The 22330-nt window shown below is 38.2% G+C and overlaps 1 protein-coding gene across 3 annotated transcripts; it reads right to left on the minus strand.

Moving 5' to 3' along the window:
- Positions 1-10590: 10590 nt before the first annotated feature.
- LOC145775894 (NACHT, LRR and PYD domains-containing protein 3-like) lies at positions 10591-21166 on the minus strand. 3 transcript variants are annotated; one of them, XM_082587289.1, is made up of 8 exons: positions 20994-21166; positions 20157-20283; positions 19337-19378; positions 15942-17692; positions 15586-15747; positions 13058-13219; positions 12046-12203; positions 10591-11237 (listed from the first exon to the last, which is right to left on the minus strand). In XM_082587289.1, exons 1-8 carry the CDS (start codon positions 21111-21113, stop codon positions 11177-11179), a joined length of 2583 nt encoding a protein of 860 aa, XP_082443415.1. In that variant the 5' UTR covers positions 21114-21166; the 3' UTR covers positions 10591-11176. The 3 variants fall into 3 exon arrangements, with proteins under 3 accessions (XP_082443415.1, XP_082443417.1, XP_082443416.1); XM_082587291.1 differs by having other exon boundaries at positions 10591-11557; XM_082587290.1 differs by lacking the exon at positions 19337-19378.
- Between the last annotated feature and the right edge of the window lie 1164 nt (positions 21167-22330).

A 22330-nucleotide genomic window follows, 5' to 3' on the forward strand; every position in this document is an offset into this window, starting at 1 on the left:
CAATTATGGAATGTTTCTTCGTGTGATGAATGTCATGGTGTTGAATGTAATAGTATAGGCTAGTAGCCTAAGTATGCTTGAAATACAAAGATATTTTCACATTTTTTTCGTATCAAAGTAATAATTAGTATGAACGACATACTCCAGAGACTAGACGAAAAACTTAAGAATGAAGACTTTTTTTCACTTCTGCATAACGTCGATGTTGGTACCGAAGAAAAGGAATTCTCGTACAATGAAGATGAAACGGGACAAGACGAGGAGGAAAGCAACATCTTTGTCGTTTTTGATGATAGCTTCAATTTACGTTTCGCTTACTTTGTTTAATTTTTGTTATAGAATATAGAAGAATAAGTCCAACAGTGACAAATAATTTCAAATTTGCCTGAAATGCACAGATTTATCCTTTTGCTTAATCGGTAATAACTCTTTTTCGGTACATTTTCAGGGTTCTTGTTAATAGAAAAAGTTGTTTCCCTTGAAAAAAGCTAAAAAATGATGTATAATGTCCTATTTTGAAAAACTTGAAATATTCATAAAGGGATTGTGACGTCATTTGGAAAAAGGGTCCAAAAGGGGGTTTCCTATCATCCGATTGATGGGGATTTTCTTCTGAGCCATCTGCATAATATAGGGAAGGTCTAAGAAAAGTATCAGCTTGATAAAAAAATTTTCCCACAAACACCACTTTTTAAGTTCCCACGACTGCACTACTCCTGACAACGACCTGTGCACACACACACACTTCAGGCACTGAAGAAGAACTGGTTTCAATTTTAGTTTCATTAACTAGGTGGCCAGTAAAAATATTACTTTTCATGGTCTTTCCACTTGTGTGTTGATCCGAAATAAAGTTTATCGGCAATAATGAAATATTGCCTTTGGCGATAACGATAACTGAAAAAATAATTGAGCGATAACGATAAGCGATAAAAATTGATCGCCGATAATTATCGCCGGTAAATTATCGCCGATAATGCCCATCACTGGATGCTTGTGCATAATTTCAGCTGCTACCTACAGTTATATCTTCATCAAGGGTTTTCAGACCATCCAGCTCTGATAGAGGCAGGCGCAAATGGTTGTCTTGATTTTATCCAATGGAATAGATCGCTTGACAAAGAAACTTCAAGATCAATCGGGCGCTAGTTCGGCTCTCGGGTACCGTATGTGCTTAACTACTGTACGTATTTCAAAGACAGCTCGCTAATCAGCGGCACCTAGTGAAAGGAATGATTAACAGCCAACAACACCAACAATCAGAAACTTTACTCAGCCTATCTCGGTAACCAAGCCTGCATCAGTGATTCAAAGCCTCTACAAGTAGCCTATGCCAAAATGCCAAGATCAAGCTCCCAAAGAAGCTTTCCCAGTCCGAGGATAAAGATTTATACCAACCAAGCAACCAGCGTGGGAAAACCCAATTTTGTGTTCTACTCAGGGCCCGATTAACCATGAGGCACACGAGGCACAGGCCCCCTGGTTTTGGGGCCCCCCATTTTTTCACATTAGTAGGGAAAGTACTATAATTTGGACCACCTAATGAAAAATCCTAATATTTTTAAAAAGATCCACAACATTGGGGTGCAACTAACTTTATTTGATTAGTTACAGGCTAGTTGGTTTGCAAAAACAATTCCAATCAAAAAACATAACACAAACAAAGAAAACTACATTATTATTTTTTTTATATAGTGGTCCATATTATCAACCCAGTTTCTAAAATGGACCACCCTGTTTCATAATATGGACCACCACACTGTAATATGGACCGTTGTCATGTGAAAGTAAATATATCAAGGAAGTCAAACTTCAAAGGCATGAAATAGAACACAAACACTCAATAAATAAAAATAGTCTGAAACGTTCATGATAGTCATCTCAAACAAGTTTCAAATGATCGTTGGCACAGTTTTCACAATAGTAAAAATGAGCATTTGATATATCAGCACAACTTTCATGGGCCAATTTCTTGCACTGACAAGTACAACACTGAATCCAGTCCTCATCAGTGGACTCGTCACACACAAGACAAGTGCATGCAGAAGCAGCATTGCTTGGAATACCTCTCTTTTTTGAAAACTTAAAGGTTAAGCCTTTTCTCACTTGTTTTTCTGGTTTAGCTTTTTCTGTGAACTTGATTTTATGTTTGTGTGGCGTACCTGTCAGCACAGTAGCCTTTGTAGTTTTTCTACGTTTTCTTCCCTTCGTAACTTCCGGTATTTTAGAAGTGGGCTCATGTCCTCGACAGATACCCTGCATGAAATGCTAACTGAACAAGGTTGTAAGTTCTTAACACTCAATGACGATGGTCCTGGTGCTTGTGAGATTGCTTCATACGGTGCATCAGCTAAAGTTCCAGCATTTAATTTTGTTGACATGATAGAATTTTTTGCCACTTTCTCAATGTTTACCACATCTTGTGAAAAAGGTGAAATGTTTCGAGAAATTGCATCTTGAGTAGACATATCTTGATCATCAATTATCAGCGGTGATACATTGTTTGGAGAAGTGTCTACTTCATGAGGCCTGTCAGTAACTTCAACTGAGTGAAAATCACTTTCATCAAATACCGTACAAGAGGATTAATGGGGTAAATTCATGCTTTTTTAAATCCATTTACTGCATTTAAATCCATTTTAAATCCAATTTTCATGCTTAGACATGTCATCAGAATTTAATCAAATTGTTTATAATATCAAAGTGATTATGCAATATTTGAAAAATTCTCAATAGTTTGGACCAGCAAAATAACATAGTAGACCCCCAAAACCTCTAGTAACAACCAGGGATGCCACAAATTTCTAATAAACTTAGAATGTGTGTTCAAAAAAACTCAGATGAGGTGAAAAAAAACCCAGATCCAGAAAAGATGTAGTAAAGCTGTTAAAAGTACCTGCTCGTGCTTTTAACACCACTTTATATCATCACACAGAAGCCTCAGAAAGCTGAAAATAGTAACACGTATATATAATTATAGTCCAGTCGCTGAACTTAAAAAAATGGTCAAACCCGGAAAAAAATAATACCGAGCTGAAACTTTGCCAGGTGGTTCTATTGGTGATGTGGAGTCACCAAAAAAAAAGCCCCATGATTCCCCCTTGGGAATAGTGAGTTTTGGCCATTTTTCCATAATGGCCGCAGCCCCCATAGGCCAAAATTTCGAAATCGTCTAAAATTGATGTTTTATACATCATTCGAAAGATAATTTCATACTGAATCACTTTCACAAAACAACTATGGTCAAAAAATACACACGTTTGAAGTTATTAGCCATTAAATGCGGACTATAAGGCAAAATCCACCATGAGGCTTTAGCCTGGTGCTTTCCGCATTAGATATAAAGTCAAGCGAACAGCACATAGATATGGGCGACTCCAGACGCAAGCGCGACTATGATGGTTATGTAATGTTTAGAGATTGGCTTGAACAAAGCAATCCGTTTACTTTTGCTGATGAGCATCTACAATCCTTGACATCCGACTGGGTTTCTATATCTGGAGAAGATTTGGTTAATTGTGAGAGATCAGAGGAAATAGGAGCAATCATTCAAAAAACATTGGATGGTCAAAATTTAGCAACTGCAACTATTCAACGCAAAACCTGCATTAAACCACTTGAGGTACTTGGAAATGTTGTAAAGATAGATAAAGAACACGTAAATGTCATCTAATCATTCTTTTTACAAGACTGATCGCAATTGCAGAACGTGAAGACGATGTTGAGAAGTACTTTTCATTCGAAATGACACCATATCCTCCTTCACATTTCAAGGATGGACTTAATAATCAAAGCTGCTTTGAGAACAACACTAATGAATGATACAGAAGCTGTTGATAATGACCAGATTGATAAAAATTCATTGTAGGCTATGTTGTTGATGGAGGTACCCTACTTCACAGAGTCAGATGGTTGAAAGACTCAACATTCGCTGAATTGGCTCAACTCTATGTATCTTATGTTAGAAGACACTATGGTTCTGCTCATGCTATCTTTGATGATGATGGCGTATGAGCAATCTTTTCAGGCAAGATTGGAGGGCAGGAAATCATCAACCACTCAGCAGTCTCGTCGTCCAAGACCCTCAGACCATGCGCACCATGTGGAGGCCGGTGAGTTAGGCAGTGGTGGATGACATGGTCTGCGGTCTGTTCCGTGGCACCACACTCGCATTCTGATGAAGGAACTAGGCCCCACTTGTGCATGTCCGAACGAAAGCGGCCGACGCCAGTTCGCAGACGGTTAAGCCTGGTCCACGCAAACCTTGCGAGGGACATCCCTGGTGGACGGGGATCGGCGTCGGGTATGAAGTCACGGAGCGTGGAGGTGTGATTTTGCCACTCCGTGTTATACATGTGGTTTGTCCAGTGTGCCGCACTTAAACCAAGTTCTTCTGCGTTCTTAAGTAGTTGTTGTGCGGCAGGCACAAAGGGGCGTCTTGATTTCAGCCGCTGCTTTATAAGTGGTTGTCGCTTGAATGTTGCATGGAGGAGATGGTCGGGTGTCCAGAGCGCGGCGAGAGAGAGAAATCGTGGTTCCTTTACGGCGTAGCTCAGCGGGTTGGATGCCTGCTAGGATAGGTAGGCAGTCCGTCGGAGTGGGACGCAGGCATCCAGTCACAGTACGCAATGCGTCGTTGATGGCGGTATCAATCTGGTGGATGTGAGAACTACGACACCAGACCGGTGCGCAGTAGCCTACTCAGCGGTGGAAATCTTTCATGGAATGTTATCTTTGATGGATATAAATACGCTTCTACAAAGTCAAATGAGCATATTCGACAAACTGCTAGTAAAAAGTGTCCAAATGTTAAAGTGGCGCCCGGAAGTGGCGTCTATCAATTCTGTAGGCTATCAGCTACACAAGATCGTTTTCTTTCGAATGAACACAACAAAGCTCAATTTATTGATAATTTCTGAGAGATTTCTAAGAAAGATGGACAGCAAATACCTATGACTGTGATGGTGATGCTGACACTGAAATTGTGGAAACAGCAATCAATCTTTCTTCAAGCAGACGAAATCCTATTGTTATTGTAGCCGACGACACAGACATCATTGTTATGTTACTTTATCATTGGAGGGAAGATTTTCAAGATGTTGTATTTTTCCAAGAAAAGGCTCAGAAGGGATGGAGCATGAAAACTGTTCCACCACCACTGGAGACAATCAGAGAACATCTTCTGTTTATTCATGCATAGTCCAGCTGTGATACTGTTTCGGCTCCATTTGGAAATGTAAGCTTTTTCAAGCTTGTGAAAAAATCTGATGAAGTGAAATATTTATCCATAGAAATGAGCGATGTTTGGGAAGACCAAGCTACGCAGAAGAGAGGCAATTTAAGATAATTTCCTTGATCTTTTAAACATCCATGTAATAAGTTATTATTTCATATACCTTCCATTATTAATTCTACTTTAGACATAGAAAGTATATGGAAATGGCCAGGGCCTCCGAGAGAAATCAGCACTGGTCGGGAAACAATACGAAAAATAGGCCCCATAATATTTTTTAGCAAATATACACAACTAGTTTGTATCTTGCGTTGCATGTTCGTGTTAAGCTGAAATTAGCCTGCTTTCCTCAGCATGAAAAGAACTTCGTTCAATGTAAAAATCATCAATAATCACTGGATTACACTTGCAGCAAAAATGCCATTGAGGTAAACTATTTTGTCTAGAAAGCTTTGTAAACACACAATAAGCCTACAGACAACGAAAATAGTTCAACTAAGCATTTAGTTCAGGAGTGTCCAAACTTTTTCCCACGCGAGCGAGATTTGATAATAAGTGTGCGCGGCCAACAGCCACAATAATTTTTCGGAAAACTGCAAGTTGAATTTATATGATTTTTGTGTGTCTGCAGGCCAAAAATAACACATTGTACAACAACAGGCGCGGCCATACAAAAACGTCTCGTGGGCTGGAGTTGGCGCGCAGGCCGGACTTTGAACATCCTTGATTTAATTTAACCCTTTCTCAACTTTTTGCAATGCAAAATCACGGATCACAGCATCAAATGATAAAATTTTGCGACGTCTGAATTGATGCACAACATGTAGCCTATAGTTAGGCTTTTCAATCGGTTGTGAGTCATAGGCCTACTGGAGCGCACACAATTCTTTACAAATTTCAGTAGCCTAAGTGCTAAAACCATGTTCTTAAAGCACAACCGTTGGAGGTAGCTACCGGAACACACAAAAAATCATAAAAAAACTATTTGGAAAAACCTTTCGAAGGTTGCAATCAATGATTTCTTGTGTAGAGATTATGGGGTGGTTCGTTCTGGTTTGCAACTGAAGTTTGCTGTGTGACTTTCTGTCAAAAGTACCAACTCATCCAAAATGTCTTGAAAAATGTCATTGTTGTAGCCTACAAATGGTTTAAATTTGTCCACATGCACGCAAATGCACAGCAGACATACGATGAAATTTTCATGGAACTTCAAACTCATCGACGATAAGTTTGAGTTTGTTGCTACATTTGTCAATTCCAACAACTATCGAATCCTTTGCAATGGACGGTAGAATACATTTCCTTGGAATGATTCAGCTAGTTAAGTGGAGTTATAAAAGCGTTCTGTCCTCAGGAAAAGAAAATCATTTTCTTTTGAATTTGTAATTGCCACTGCAACTTTAGCTTGCGAGTAGTAGCCTACTTTTTCCAGCTTTCTCTTACTTAGATTACATCTTCCTTTAATTTCATTAAATTCATCAGTAAATCTTGTCTAGGACCGTAGTCCACATAATGCAAAGCAGTCACAAATTTAAAACTGCTAGTTGTAGGCTACTTCAGCATTGACTCAGCTTCCGATCAAGCTCTTGTTGGTTCCAACTTGATGCATTTAACAAACGTCTTTAGAGCTTCAATTTCAAAATGGTAATGTAAAGTATTGGGTTTGACTGCACCACACCTTGATTACCCCCTCGAAGTCAATTTTCTTTGCAAGATGATAGGGCAGCTTTCTTTAGACTTTTCAGAATTTTCCCCTGACTGGGCTATAACTTTAAAGATGCCACAAGCTTACAGATAATTAATCAATTATTCCAAAAATGATAAGACATTTGAACAACGCTGTCTGTAGGCAACATTATGAATTCCAACTATATTTAAGCAACAACAACCATAAACAAAAAACTCAAATAAAAAAAAAACTCACTACCTTCCAAAATCACATCATGAGAAGCATGACCAACAAAAGGCTACTTGACCACACGAAAACAGAAGATCTTTTAACTATGACTGTCACAATCAAGGTGCAATGCCTCGCGATGGCTTGCTTTGTATCTTCAACGAGCGTGTTGTTTTGGTTGTAGAATTCTGGTGCGATGTGTTATTATCGGTTATGACCTGAAGTAACCTCTGATTACGAAATCTGTATTATGTAAAATGTGTTTTCTGGAATCATTTTCCCTACGTGACATTCTAGAGACTTCTGTTGTTTACATTTAAATGCTGCTTGATAGAACAATGGTTCTTTATGATGTAACCTTACGTAACCTTCTCGAAGTTACTGGACTGAACAACCAACTATAAATAGTGGTGTAGTTTGTGTAATGTTCATTATTATTATTATGAGTTGATGATGAGAGTTGTGCTATGAGTTGTGGATTGGTAGTTGATGCAGAAATTATTGGTGATTGAGACTTGAAGTAATTGAATACAAGTAGATGAGAATTGGTGCTGATATAAATTGTGTTCGAAATTAGAGTTATTTGAGAAGCCGTTCGTTAAAGTTCTTCAAGAAGTCAGATTATCATTTCACTAGTAGAATTATTCGACATTTAATTGAATGCTTTTCGGTTTGACCCATTAAACTACGTCATTGAACCTTTCCAAGTCTTTTTCCTGGTAAGAGATAGAAAGAAATCGTGACAATGACAAAATTACATCCAATTGCAGCAATAATAAAATCAAAAGTTTTAAAACTGTTCGGCCACACTAAAAGATCACAATTCGGAATCAGCAAAGTTTGCACAGAAGGAAAAGTAGAAGGAAAAAGAAAACGTGGCAGACAACCAAAACGATAGCAAGACAACATCCAATCATGGACCGGACTCAACTTGGCGACACTGGGCGAGCTTGCTAAAATCGCCACTCTTGGAAGCAAATAACTCATGTTGATGCGCAATCTGCTGCAGACGGAGATGATGATGATGATCCATAAACAAAAAATATACAGGATTTACTTTCTTTAATTGTGCTTGGACTGATACCTTTAACTTTCCCAGATAACTTATGTTGGATACAACATCTTATGCCTGGCCAACGCAGATTTTGAAGTTAAGGTTCAGTTGTCAAGCAAAAATAGTTCCCGCGTAGCTAAAACAGCACCAGTTTTCAAGTTGAAACTATCAATACAATCGAAACCGTTCAGTGATACAGAAATCCTTTCAGCTTCAGATTTTACAGTAGGCTACGTCTTGAAGCTGTTCAACATCGCCTACCCACGAAAATGATTTGTTCTTGATGAAAAGCATCGAGAGTGCCATTTACAATGATTGAGAAATACTTGGAACTACGCACTTCACTTGAAAATTTGTTGATTATTTAGTTGGTACATTTTTACTTTAGTACTGAAAATGGGCCCCCCTCAAAAGTGCAAAAACAAAAAACTACTCGTTTTTCCTTTACAATGTTTGCTAGGGGGGAAACTGGCCCGACTTCCCCCCCTCTCGGAGCCACTGGAGATGGCAACCCAGGGGTGTGTTGGAACCAACCAAATCCCGTCCGCCCCGATAGCTCAGTTGGTTAGCGCGTCACTTCTGGAACGAAGAAGCTTCAAGATCAAGCGGCGCTGGTTCGACTCTCGGGTGTGCGCTTGAGCAACGTACGTTAAGGACCGCTCTCCATTCAGCGGCATTTAGCCTAATAGATGGAATAATTCCCCGGCAACAAGACTTCAACAATCGGAAACTTCATTCTGTCAATCTCGGTGACCGGGCTTGCGTCAGTGATTCAAAGCCTCCACAAGTATGCGAAACTGCCAGGATTAAGCTCTGCAAGAAGTTTTAGATGTTGTTGTTTATATATTGAGTTATCCAAAATCAGTTTGAGGAGTAACTTCGGATGGGAAATTGTACACTTTTTCGTAAGCTCTGGTTTACCCATGCAGTAATTTATTACTTGTCACTCCTCACAAAAATCCACCAGGCTAAAGCCTAATGGTGGAATCTACCTTATAGTCCGCATTTAATGGCTAATAACGTCAAACGTGTGTATTTTTTGACCATAGTTCTTTTGTGAAAGTGATTCAGTATAAAATTATCTTTCGAATGAGGTATAAATTATCAATTTTAGACGATTTCGAAATTTTGGCCTATGGGGGCTGCGGCCATTATGGAAAAATGGCCAAAACTCACTATTCCCAAGGGAGAATCATGGGGCTTTTTTTTTTGGTGACTCCACATCACCAATCGAACCTCCTGACAAAATTTCAGCTTGGTATTATTTTTTTCCGGGTCAAATCATTCAGCGACTGGACTATTAGGCTATACAAATATACATGCTTATGTTGGTAGTTATTATGGCATATAATTATATACAAATGGAGGTTCCTGTTCCAACAGGGCCATTGTTTGTCCACCAAGGTGCACAGCTGACATGTTCCTATGATTTTCAGCATTGCTTGGATTGGATCTATTTCTCCTAATTTTCTATGCATAATGTAGCCTAATCTTTTCTGATGAGGAGACTTAAAATATTTCTATGTTCTGTAGAAACCATAAAATACAACTTGTGCAGACGAAAATGCTCACAATGGAATTCCAGGTTGACACTATTTACCGTACCTTTTTCAGAACATACCGGTATTGCAAAAAAAAAAACGAGCACATGCTTTGTTCCACGATTAACGAGTGCATCATAAATCCGTTTTGCACCATCAACCTTGTCAGTCTTACATTGAGACTGAAAACACAAAACCAGCACTTCCCACTGCTCTAATATGCTGCTGATGACCTGTTCTCGAGAAAGCCACCATGTTTGTGCTAGTTTTGGAATTTTATGTTGAGCTTCAAAAGCAACTTTATGAATCAAAGAAAAGATACGGTACAAACCGAAAAAACCTAGATTTACCCAAATTTGAAAAAAAAACAACTTAAAACCGAGATGTGGTAAAAAAAAACAGATCTAGGTGGAAAAACCTAGCGCTGGCATCCTTGGTAACAACAAAGAACTAGCTCAATCCTTTGAATCTGAATTCTGAAATAGTAAAAACTAGGTCAATAAGAAAGGTTAATTCAAGCTGTTCACTAACCATTAAATTATTTACTTCAGTCATTGAAAAAGCAGCAGTGGTCCAAATTATCAGCCGGTCCACTTTATAGCACTTTCCCCTACCGTAGGTGTAGGTAGTAAAAGTTGTTGTGCCAGTATGTGCACACTTGTTATTTTTGAGTAACAATTTCAAATTGTGTAACGATTTTGCAGTAACAGTTGAGCACTTTTGCTCTGCATCGAAAGCGATTGCCAATAGGGGCCCCTAAACTTAGCTGTGCCTCGGGCCCCCGTGAGCCTTAATCAGGCCCTGGTTCTACTGTAGATCCGCTGCTGCCCGAACTTTCTGCTAACAATAGAAATATAGGCCCACACAAAATAATTAAAATAAGTCATCCAAATACAAAATAAAATATTACAAAAAGGTAAATACAGCTTCTCTGCGATTGGCAATAACTTACAATAAAATTTACATTGATATGAAAAAACTTATTTGATTCCATCAAAGTCTATTAGAATTATGACGTCACTTGATGTTGTTATTGCATCTCAAATACTGTAGGCCTATCTGCACATGATTTTTATATGATCTGTAGATGCGTGGAAGAATTGAGTCAATGGTGGAACATATAATCATTTAGTAATGCTGATCTTCTTCTTCGTTTGAACCTTGTTCTTCGCCACTTCAAGGGTCGAGGGGCTCTGCCTTTTACCACCCTTGGGCAGTGGCGGCGACGCGGTCTAGATGTTTGGGCAGGTGTCGAGCAGCCATTGAATTGATTCGTCATCCAATTCACGCAGACCACGCACACCATTTGGCGCATGGTAGATGGCGCAGTTACAGATGGTGTTTCACGAGAAAGACATGATATATCAGCCAGATGCAGAATCATTAGAGTCAGCAAATGTTGGAAACACTGGACGGTAATCCTTGTTGGTTCAGCTTGTTAAATCTCTAAACTAGATTTCTTCTGAATTTTGCTTCAAAACGAAAAATGTTGCTCCAGAGTAGTTAGTGCACCTATGAACAATGCTAGCAGCTCTTATGAACAATGGTCTGCATTGTATTGCATTGATCAAGATGGTATCAAGGCCCGGTACTTGGTGAGCAACTCCTCGCGATGAACCGTCGTCTACGAATCGGGTCGAGGTTTCGAGTTATCCATTTAAGGGTTTGCATTTAAGCTCCAGTACTTGTAATAGGTATGGAATCTATCCTCCCCATAAAACCGCTCCATGAACACTAGAAAGTGTATGTCCAGGCTTGGTAGGCGCATTGACGTCATCACAAACCAACATCGGCAATATCTGACGTCATCGCTCTTTCAACCAATGAGCTCACTAAACACAAAATAACAATCCGTCAAAGAAGCTTGCCATGATGATCAACCAAAGGAAAACCACATTACCTTTCACACTATTGCCTTGATGAGTTGAAAAATTAAAGTTTGCAAATTTTTGGGATAGATTTAAAAACAGGCATTGGTGTCAAGAACAGCCAACCTCTTTATAGAACGAGCCCTTCTCTGAGCAAGGGAATTCGCATCCCTAACTTCTGCACAGACATTTCAAGAATGACGTCATACCCGTTCACAACGTTTAATGAAGCCTCCTTTAACTGAGTTTTACTTCCGGGTTTAGTTGTTTAAACCAACGCTATTTTCTCACACCAAATAAAATTTACACATGCCCAGGTGACCACATTCGGGATAGGATGTACATTTCTTCGCTTTAAGAAATGAAAACAGTTTAGAGGTTATTTTTGCAATTTATACTGAAGTTGTAGGAAAACCTTTACAGTTTCATGAAACAGGTAACAGACTACTTACCAGTTATGCAATGAACACCTCTCAGATATAATTTCCTTGGCAAATCGGCCAAGTTCGCAATCTTCAACATCCAGTTTCTTAATGTTCGCGACTGCACCCGCAAGCGCAATGACGCTGACGTCATCCATTACATTCGCACTCAGATCGAGCATCTCCATCTGCAAACAATTCACTGATTCAAAACTTCGTTTAATCAATGAATAAAGAGCCTAAAGTGTACAACTGTACATACTAAACTTATGTTCAGCAAACGTTTCAAAACCTCAACTGTTTTCATCTTCAGTGCTATTGATCCGCTGCCATAATTTCTTAGAGTGTGGCATGAAAGTACTGGAAAGGATAGTGGAAAATGTGCACGAGGAAATTAACCAAACAACTGGAGGAAACAGTTAGCAAAAAATAAAGTCACTTATTAGAGCGAGGCAATGTATTTTCGTGATTCATTGTCAAGTAATGAAATGCAAGAATAAACACATACATGCAACCACAATTCAACGCAGTGCAAATCAAGCTTGGAAACTAATAGTTACCCAAGAAACTACCAATGTACCAAGAACAGTTTAAAAGGTGCCTAGGATTGTGATAGACGAAACTGAATGAAGTGATTTGGGAGGAATTTCAGCATTTTTATTTTATTACAAAAACCAATTAAGTATCAAAACTTAAAAAGGCTAAAAATTTATTTAAACATAACAGAAAAAACAAGATTAGAAATGAAGTTACCAGAAACAAAACACACATCAAAGATGTCATTGAAACAGCAACAAATCTTAAGTGGCAATGGGTGGGACATGTAGCAAAAATGACAGACAGCGGATGGGCCAAAATAACCACAGAATGGGCACCGAGATATGCAAAAAAACTAGGAGACCGAAAAGTAGATGGCGGAATGACATTGAAGAAAGTCACCTGGATGAGAACAGCGAAAGACAGAATAGTGTGGAAACATATGTGGAGGCCATCGGCCAGCAGTGGCATGACTAGCTGATGATGACAAAGTTTTAATACTCACAGGTTGTTTAAGAGATGAGATCTTCTTCGAAATTTCAGTTATTGCAATACTACTGAGTCTGCAGGCACACAAACGCAAATCCTTGATGTTGATGATAGCATCTGCAAGTGATGCAGCCGCTACATCGTCGATGGGATTCCAACTAAGATCAAGCATCTTTATCTGCAGCATAGAAGTGACACATTGTTTCATGTCAATAAGCGATCTCCGTTCTACAAAACCAACAGGCAAACTAAAAGCGGTTAGTGGCATAAACAATTGAAGAAATTGAGTCGCAACTACTTGGATAGGTTTATCCTCTCACCACCGTTGCCTTAAAAAGATTTTCTATCCTGGAAAGTGGAAATAGGCTACAATATTTCAATTGTCTAAAATTTAAGTCCTATAGTATATGCAGGAAGATTTTTTCCTAATATTAAGACGTATAGCAAGGAACAGTGACGCTTTTGACCAATCGAATACAAAATTGAAAATTCTTATGTCAAAATTGCAATAATTTACTGTATTAACTCTCCCCCCCCGCCCCAATGAAACTATGGTTTAACTTAACTAAAGTTTGCCTAGAAATAGGTAAAGCTCCAATTTATGCGACCTTTATAAATGAAAATGCCTTTTAGAAATGACATAACGGAAGTTCTATTAGCTGGTATGGCCACATCAGTAAGTCACAAGCCATTAATTATGCTACTGCGCATATCGCTTGCAGCTCTATAAAAGAAAAAGAAAATTATATAAAGGACTTAAGGATTTTATGTTGATAAATCTCTATAAAATAAAACGTTTTTTTTGAGACAAAATGTTTTTATTTTATTTCGTCCGATACAGCGATACCTAAAACATTCGTTTTAATTTAAGCAATTATGATCAGTCAAAATTTTGATGACGTTATTGGTTGGCTACACCAGAATCAGGTACAACATTTCGAACATAAATACACTATAAGCATTAAGCAAGTGTACCGTGCAGAGAGAATAAATTATATTGAGCAGTTTTTACAATGTTTAAATGGTAGTTGTTTCTTTGATCCCAAGTTGTATTAACCGAGGAACCGTCAAAGGAGTACACTATTACGGACTGCGACTATTCGGTGCAGCCGATTCGGAGACGACCAATTCGGTGCAAACATTATTGAATATCCTGCGACGATTTTTGTTAATTTAGAGAAATTGTAGGAAGCACTTGGGTTGGCATTAGGATGTCTTCCATGTTTAGATTCCCAGACCCATCGAAATGAAACGGTTTATGTTGTAATTGTTTCACAGCAAGGTAAATGTGATTTATGTCAGGGCAATCTGTACTTTGTATTGTTATTGCCTTAAGTACGTTGTAAGCCAAAACTCTAAATTACAAAGGTGCAAAATTGAAACTGTTGTTTCTATACAACAAGGTTTTAACTTGTAAATGATTTTTGTTAGAATGTTTATCACTCTCCTGAATGAATTCTCTTCATAAACAGATGTCACAGTAGGTTTTCGATACTGTTTCCATACAAATAATTAGGCCTCCATTTTAATCATGAAACGTTTTTGATAGCGATACAATGGAACTAGGTTTAAACTTAGTTGATCACTTCCCTGAATAACCTGTCTTATATAATTCCTTTAAATAAACAGATGCTGCCGTAAGATTTCAAAGAACTTCTGTTTCCACACAAATAATCGTATTTTAATCATGAAACGATGTTTGACAGCGCAACCACACAAAAACTCTGTGTGACAGCGCGTCTGCACCGAATCGGTCGTCTCCGAAAAAGGCCGTCCCAGGATCGGAATATCTCCGAATCGGGACACCAAATCGGGCCATTCCGAGACTTCTATCGTTTACTTCTGTATAGTAAAGACAACCTAGGAAAATGAATCTCGGTGATAAAGCTCAAAGACCGACCAGTTAAATAGGAAAATTCCGTTTCGAGCAATTTGAATGTAATAAGCATTTGGTTGTATTTATCGTTAGGACGTTATAACGTTCCCAAGGTACCGGTACAGTAAATGTGTCAAGCTGCCGAACAATTATATTACACGGCACGTAACGTTATCTAGTGGCCGATATATATTTCGTTACGAATACAAAACAGAAAGATGTGGAATGTGATTATTAAAAAAAGATGCACATTGACAGAGTCGTTGGGAGGATATTTTGGGCCCGGTACCAATGAAATTCTTGGGCTCCACATCAAGATATTTATAAAAAATACGCACTACATCCTATAAATATGCTTATAAACATAAATAAGTTTCTGGGACCCTTAGAAAGGTTAAGGGTCCCTACAATCATCCCAGGCATGGGCCCAAACGTCCCCTTGGACCCCCTGTCAATGCTACTGCATGTTGGTACTAAATAACAATTAAAACAAGTCAAAACTTTATGTCACTGGTAATATTATCAACACAGCTTTGTGAGTTCATGTTTGAAAAGAACTCTTCTATTGATACCTCGTTGCTGGGGTGAGATTTTTGATGACTCATCAGCCTAGATAGGAAATACGGAGCTGGAAATTGTTAGAACGCGTTTTACAATTCAGCACTCACAGATTGTTTGCAAGATGATATCTTTTTTGAAAATGTGGTCATCGCACTGCTGCTGAGATTGCAGTTGCACAATCGCACGTTCTTAATGTTAGTGATTGCAGCTGCTAGTGATGCGGTTACGCCATCGCTGATTGCAGTCCAACTAAGATTAACGAATTCCATCTGCAAATAAATAAACAAGAAGAACAAGGATTCAATTAACAAATAACAACAATGTGGTAAACAGTAAGTTTGGGATAATTAAAACTACAAGTTGGTCGTTGGTATAACTAAGCAGAGAAAACTAATGCATTGACTATGAAAACTCTTAAATATAGCTAGGCTACAATTGGACATGGTTACAAATAGTTGCCTACCTCTTTTTGTAGATTGGCCAATCCAACGAGCAGCCTCTGAAGACTGTCTTCGAAGAAATTAACGTCGTAACCTAGGTTGATCGCTTCCAATGAAAACGACTTGTTCACTTTTTTCATAACGTAAGTCAAGCTGGATATATCAGATGGAAGTATCGATTTTTTGAGTTTTATGTTACCAGGAAAATATTGAAGCACAACCGACTCCAACTGTGGATCGCCAGCTTCCTGGATCCATGAGCAAATTTGCATCAGTTGCACCGATTCAACGTCTCTAAATCCTCCCTTCATAAATTTCAAAACTAAGTCATAAAGTTTGCTCTTTTTATCATTAAATTCTTTTCCTGTTTCAGGAGGCAAAATTGCTGCCACTTTTTTCCTTGTAGCAGGATGACAAAGTCCAAACATAAACTTACTCACAACCTCCCACAATGGCTTGGTGATCTCATCAAGATAAAAATCAAATTCATCTACTGGCAATAGAAACATAGCATTTATGGCAGCAAACAGTTCCTGCCAAATTAAATGAGTGAAACTGTTACGCTTATCTCCATCCAAAATAGAAAAACGAACATTTTTTTCTGTAACAGTGTGAAGAAATGCTTGGAATGCATCCTTGCTTATTCTAGCTTTAATAATTTCGATTTCACCAAAAATGATCTTTCGACGTAAAAAACCATTCCATGCGAGATCAGCAAGTTTCCAGACTTCGTTTGCTTTTTCGCGAACATGATCAGTTCTAAGAAAGTGATCAAGCGCCTGCACAAATATGTCAGTCAATGATCGCACAGTTGTTTGGCTGTCTTCACTTTCTGCCATGGAAAGAACGCCAAAAATAATGATGCATTTCACAGGAACATATAATGAAGATGAAACATCAGGATGATCAAACAAAAACTCTTTAACTTTGGCATAGTTGTCTTGACAAATTTGCATTCCAAGCTTATCTTGAGATAATTTGTTTAGGCCAAGAATATCAATTGCAAAGCGTGGTCGACACTTTTGATGTAATTCAAAAAACTGTCGTGGTCGCGAAGTTACAAGTTTTTTTGCCAAAGGAAATATGTCACCAGAAAAAAATTTCTTAACAATAACATGAGGTTTACAGAATGTTGTAAGAGCGTTTCGGTCGTTATTTTCTGACAATTGATCAGTGTTTGCCTCATCTAAACCGTCAAATATAAATACCACATTTGGATTGGTTTGAAGAGCAACGATCCATGACTTCGATATTTTATCGAATTTAGATCCGACCCCCAACTCACATCCAGTGACAAGAAAGCGAAACAACGTACATTTACATGAAAAATCTACTTCACGAAATGGAATGAAAAAAATATATTCGGTGTTTGGAAGAAATTTTTGTTTCAAAATGAGTTGAGTAATTCTTCTAGCAAGCGTTGTTTTTCCAATGCCAGCTTGGCCAATCACAGCTACTATATGACCGTGGCGTCTGATGAATTTATCACGAGCTGTATCATTGTTTGTTGTGTAGTTGGCTTCATCAATAGCACACTGCAAGGCTCGGTCAAATATATCTTCAAGTAAAATATTTCCTTGGCAAGGTCTCATAAACAATTCCTCAAAATCTTTCCTCTTGTTATAATGACCTTCATCATCAAGGTCAGGAAGAGATCTTTCAACTCCTGCCTTGAGCTCTAATTTTTCAAACTTGACAGAAATGTTCAGTTCTATGGGGAGTGTAACTTCACCACACACTTCTCTCGCCCGCATGTTCAGAATTCGATTCAACTCTGCCAAACCAATAGTAATTATTGTTATACGATTATGATGTATTGTAAGAGAACACTAAGTAATATTCAAATCATTGTTGTAGTGCAGTGAGTACACACATTGCCTATTGAAAACAAACAAATTACTGACAAACCGAAAGACAATAATATAAAAGTAAACGCAGGTTACAAAAGAGGTAACGTGAAAAACAACGTATATATATAAAACTATCATATCTTAGCTTCAATGCACTTTTTGCGATTCGACATTGTGAGATAAAAATAACTGGAATAAGTTAACCAACAAACATTTTCAAACAATTAACGCTATGCAACGGTAAACGTGTGGATTGACACAAACGAATAGAGGAAGAAATTGTTAGGGTTGTTTAATGTGATATTCCATCCGTAATATGTACGAACAAAAGACAATTCGAGCGATCATCGTGGTGCTTTGATAAACCATCCTTCAATCAGAATATAGTAAATATAGAGCAGCAGATTCTTCTGTATAGTATTTCATTTGAAACTTAGTTGATGACGTCTCCTTTCCAAAAATAAAGTCACAAAGTTTGGCGGCATTTTGGTTTGACATTGCTGTTCCACCACAGCAGTTCTACCACAGCCGTCCTATCATAACTGTCCGGCCAATATGTCAGATTGGTTATGGTGGGTCCACGTCTTTTAGGCGCAGACAATTAGGCGCCGGTCAAATAGGCGCGCACACTGTGGCATCAGGATATTTAAGTGCGGAACACTGTGGCGCCCGTTCATTTAGGTGCTAATTCCTAGTAAAGTCTGCAGATTGTATCAGCTTGGCAGGTAGGGCAATGCTTTTCACACAAAATGTTATATTGAAAAGAAAAATATGCTGTTTTGTTAATGCGCGTGCATTTATTTGTTGTTAATCATGTGCGACTTTGCTTGTTATTAAACCTAGTCGGGGTTTTGATTGAAAACTAAATTACTTTTCACTCAAGCCTACCACCGCTTGAGTATACACTAGGCTATTGTATATTTTTTATTGATGTAGTGTAGTTATTATTTGACTTAACTAAAAATGAACTCAGTCATGTGTGGAAACTTGAATAATTTATTGATAAAGCTTTCGCCAACGCAACCTGGACTAACAACAAATAAATGGCGAACACGCGCATTAACAAAACAACATATTTTTCTGTTCAATATAACATTTTATGTGAAAAGCATTGCCTTACCTGCCAAGCTGATACAACCTGCAGATTTTACTAGGAATAGAACCTAAACGAACGGGCGCAACAGTGCTCCGCACCTAAATATCCTGACGCCACAGTGTGCGCGCCTATTTGACCGGCGCCTAACTGTCTGCGCCTAAAAGACTTGCTCCCATTATGGTTACAGGGAATTTTTGTATAATCCAATAGAGCGGCAAACATAATTACCGTGCATACTTATTTGAAATATAGTTGATATGGGTTGTCATTGTCAACCATGACATGTTTACATACATACATGTGAAAATTATAGCTTGAATTGCATTTGAAATTGTATCTTGACTTTGAAATTATGTATGGCAGGTAATTTTAATGGTGGGGACTGTTTAACTCACCCACTTTGCACGAATTGTGGGACATGATATTCTAATAAAATATTACCTACATTCAACTATTTGGTGAACAACGTTACCTTCAGTTACGGAAGCATCGACTTTAGGATTACTTTGTTGACCTAAAAACATATCAGGTTTAGTTTCTGTTGAAAACAGAAACTATGAAAGCTCCAGCTGATCAGTTCAAGTTGCAAGCTACTGATTATATAGTGCAAGAGCAGGTAAGCTTAGCGCTAGTAGCGGTTTCGTATGGCGCTTTCACACGTGAAGCTCGTTGTCTTCCAGCCAATTTTCAAAAGTGTTTCCGCATTGGGAGAAGTCCTATGTTGTGGCTACATACTTAGCACTTCCAAGTCTTCCATCCTAGCACCAGCAGCAGTATACAATACATCATATGGTACCATATTAGCCACTGTACTGATGGTAAAGAATTTGAATATATCCTCTCTATGAATATTGAATAACTCAGAATCACAAAATATCGTCTTGGGGCCGATTGTGGTGAGCATGTTATTTCAGAACATGTTCTGAATGCATCACTTTACACCTTTTTGATACAATCCTAAAGTCTCAGTTCGATATGCAGTTATGCACAGGTAGCATAGCACTTGGGTTCCTTGAGCAGTGTTTGCTTCACACCATAACCTTGTCTGCAGCAGAACAGAAAAGCTTGAAAAGATGATGACAAAAAACTTAGTGGCATGCTTGAATGTGGATATAAAGATTGGCGTTAGCATGGACACAACATAAGAACTATCATCGCTTTATTGGGAATTCTCATAGCAAGAAAGGCTATTTTTTAAAGTTTAATGGAAGAGCTTCTCTATCGGAGCTACAATACGACATACATCATGTAAAATAATATCAAAACACTTAAAATATCATCAAAACACTCACCAGAGCAAGGACTGGAATGAACTTTGGTCATGTGGAAATTCTGCTCATACACTACATCAGCATGGAGGATGCTGTTCTCCGCCTTCTTGACCAATATCTTCGGTTCCACAATGGGATGCTTGACATCCTAAACAAGTATATTGGAAGTATCTAGTTATCTAGTATTATTAATTGTCAGTTGGTCAGTCAAGATGAAATGCAAATGGCAGCCCAAATAATCAAAGATTGCCCAATTTAAAGAGCACCTCATAGTATGAAAGGCCTAGTTTCCATAAGCGATGACAACAGGCAGTGGTTAACCGAGGGGTTCCCTGATGTTTAGCTACAACATAAGAGAAGTAGGCCCAATTCTTTAGTTTCTAGTTTTCAGTGAACTTTTTAGTACAGTATTTCATTTACTTAATCGTAAAATAGTTAAAATCTTGTTCATCTAGTCAAAATCCGTCTAACTCGATAAATTTTTCCTAGTCCTGACAGAATCCTGTGGTTTTGTACATGCCCAGGCCAGCAAATTCAACATTGGATAACTCGATGCTTTGTTTAACTCAACATTTTTCAAAATCTCTTCAAAAAAAATCCATATAGGTTGATGATTTTTGTACTTGCCATTCTGCACTTCCAAGATGCAAATGGGTTTCAGACTACTCTGCACATTGTCTACTGTAATCCTTCTAAGCTACATGCAACTGCGAGTCCCTAATCTTGAAAAGTCAGTTTGTGCATTTGTGGTATCGTATGCAACATGAGGTTGCTACGAATTAGGATTTTTGACAGTTAAACAAATCTTTGATTTAGACTTGAGATTGCATAATAAAAAGTAGGCATACTGAAACTTACAACAGCTTTCCTGGCAACAGCAGATGATGGTCCAGCCTCTTCTATTGATTCTTTGCTTGGCTCAGTTGCCGATTGGTTCTTGCCAGTTTTCTTCATACTTTTGCTTTGTTTTTCACCCATTTTGTAATGTTACTGTCAACTAATTTTTTTGAATATGTGATGCTAACATGATTTGTTCATTCCATTCTAAATAACATATTAAGTTTTCAACTTTTGATAGACTAGTGCAGCAAAAACGATTCTCTCATTATTTAGCTTTGGGTAGCAATAGTTGTAATGGTGTGGTTATAACAATAGTTGTTAGATTGAGCAATAGCAAACATAGCAGTAGCCTACCGGGTAATGACTTCATTTATAATTCAAAGTTCCTGCAAGTGTTTCTCATCTCACTAAGCCAGTGGAAAGTAGAGAAATACAAATGTTTGCTACGTCAAAAAGTCAATTTTCCTCAAAGTAGCTGTGACGCAGCAGCAAATACCATGATGCACAGCAAAGTTAAATAGCGTTTTTAGTGCTCGAATGATAATAGCTGCAACAGTTTTTACGGGTTGCTTACTTAAAGAAAAAATTCAAGTTTTTAGCAATACCAAATACTAACGAGTTGGGTCTGCTACTATTCGGTGAATCCGATTCGGTGAGTCCGATTCGGTGAGTTCCTAACTTCTAACTCCTAACCTTAACTCCTAACCCTAAAACGGCAATGATAATTAGGCTACGGTACCCGATAATTAAAAAAAAAATTGATAAAATACCCGTTGAGGGATCGGACTCACCGAATCGGGCCATTCTGAACAAGTTAACCAACAATGTTTAACTAAGTAAGACTTCCACAAGCACTCAAGCAGTTGGATATTTGTGAAGAAGCACTCAGAAAAATAGTCGTTAAAATCCAAAGACAGATGACCCTAGTTATATTTTTTAGTGATCACTGTTTTTGTTTGTACTTTCATTGACTGTGTCTTATGGTTTGTTTCTACGTTCTTGTTTTCAGCCTGTAACCAGCCATGCCTTTGGTATGCACAGAATTTACAGTGAAATAACAATCACATATGGAGAAGATTGTTAAATCTGTTTAAAGGTAACCAGACCAGCTTGTAATGGTCCGGATGTAATCCAACTAGGCATCACAACTACCGTCCATGTGCGTATTTGCAACCATCAACGTAATTGTGTACACTTCACAAATTTGTAAACACAGATGAAATCGTATGAGCACAGCACACACCACTTAAACGTATCAACCGATTAGTTGGATCAAAATCTTAAATCCTGAACCAAATCCTAGTTAAGTAAAACCATCGGTTAAGCGTATCTCACTGAAAACAATAAGTTGGATA

Source organism: Aplidium turbinatum, chromosome 8 (genome assembly GCF_918807975.1).
Source record: "Aplidium turbinatum chromosome 8, kaAplTurb1.1, whole genome shotgun sequence".
Lineage (NCBI taxonomy): Eukaryota > Metazoa > Chordata > Ascidiacea > Aplousobranchia > Polyclinidae > Aplidium > Aplidium turbinatum.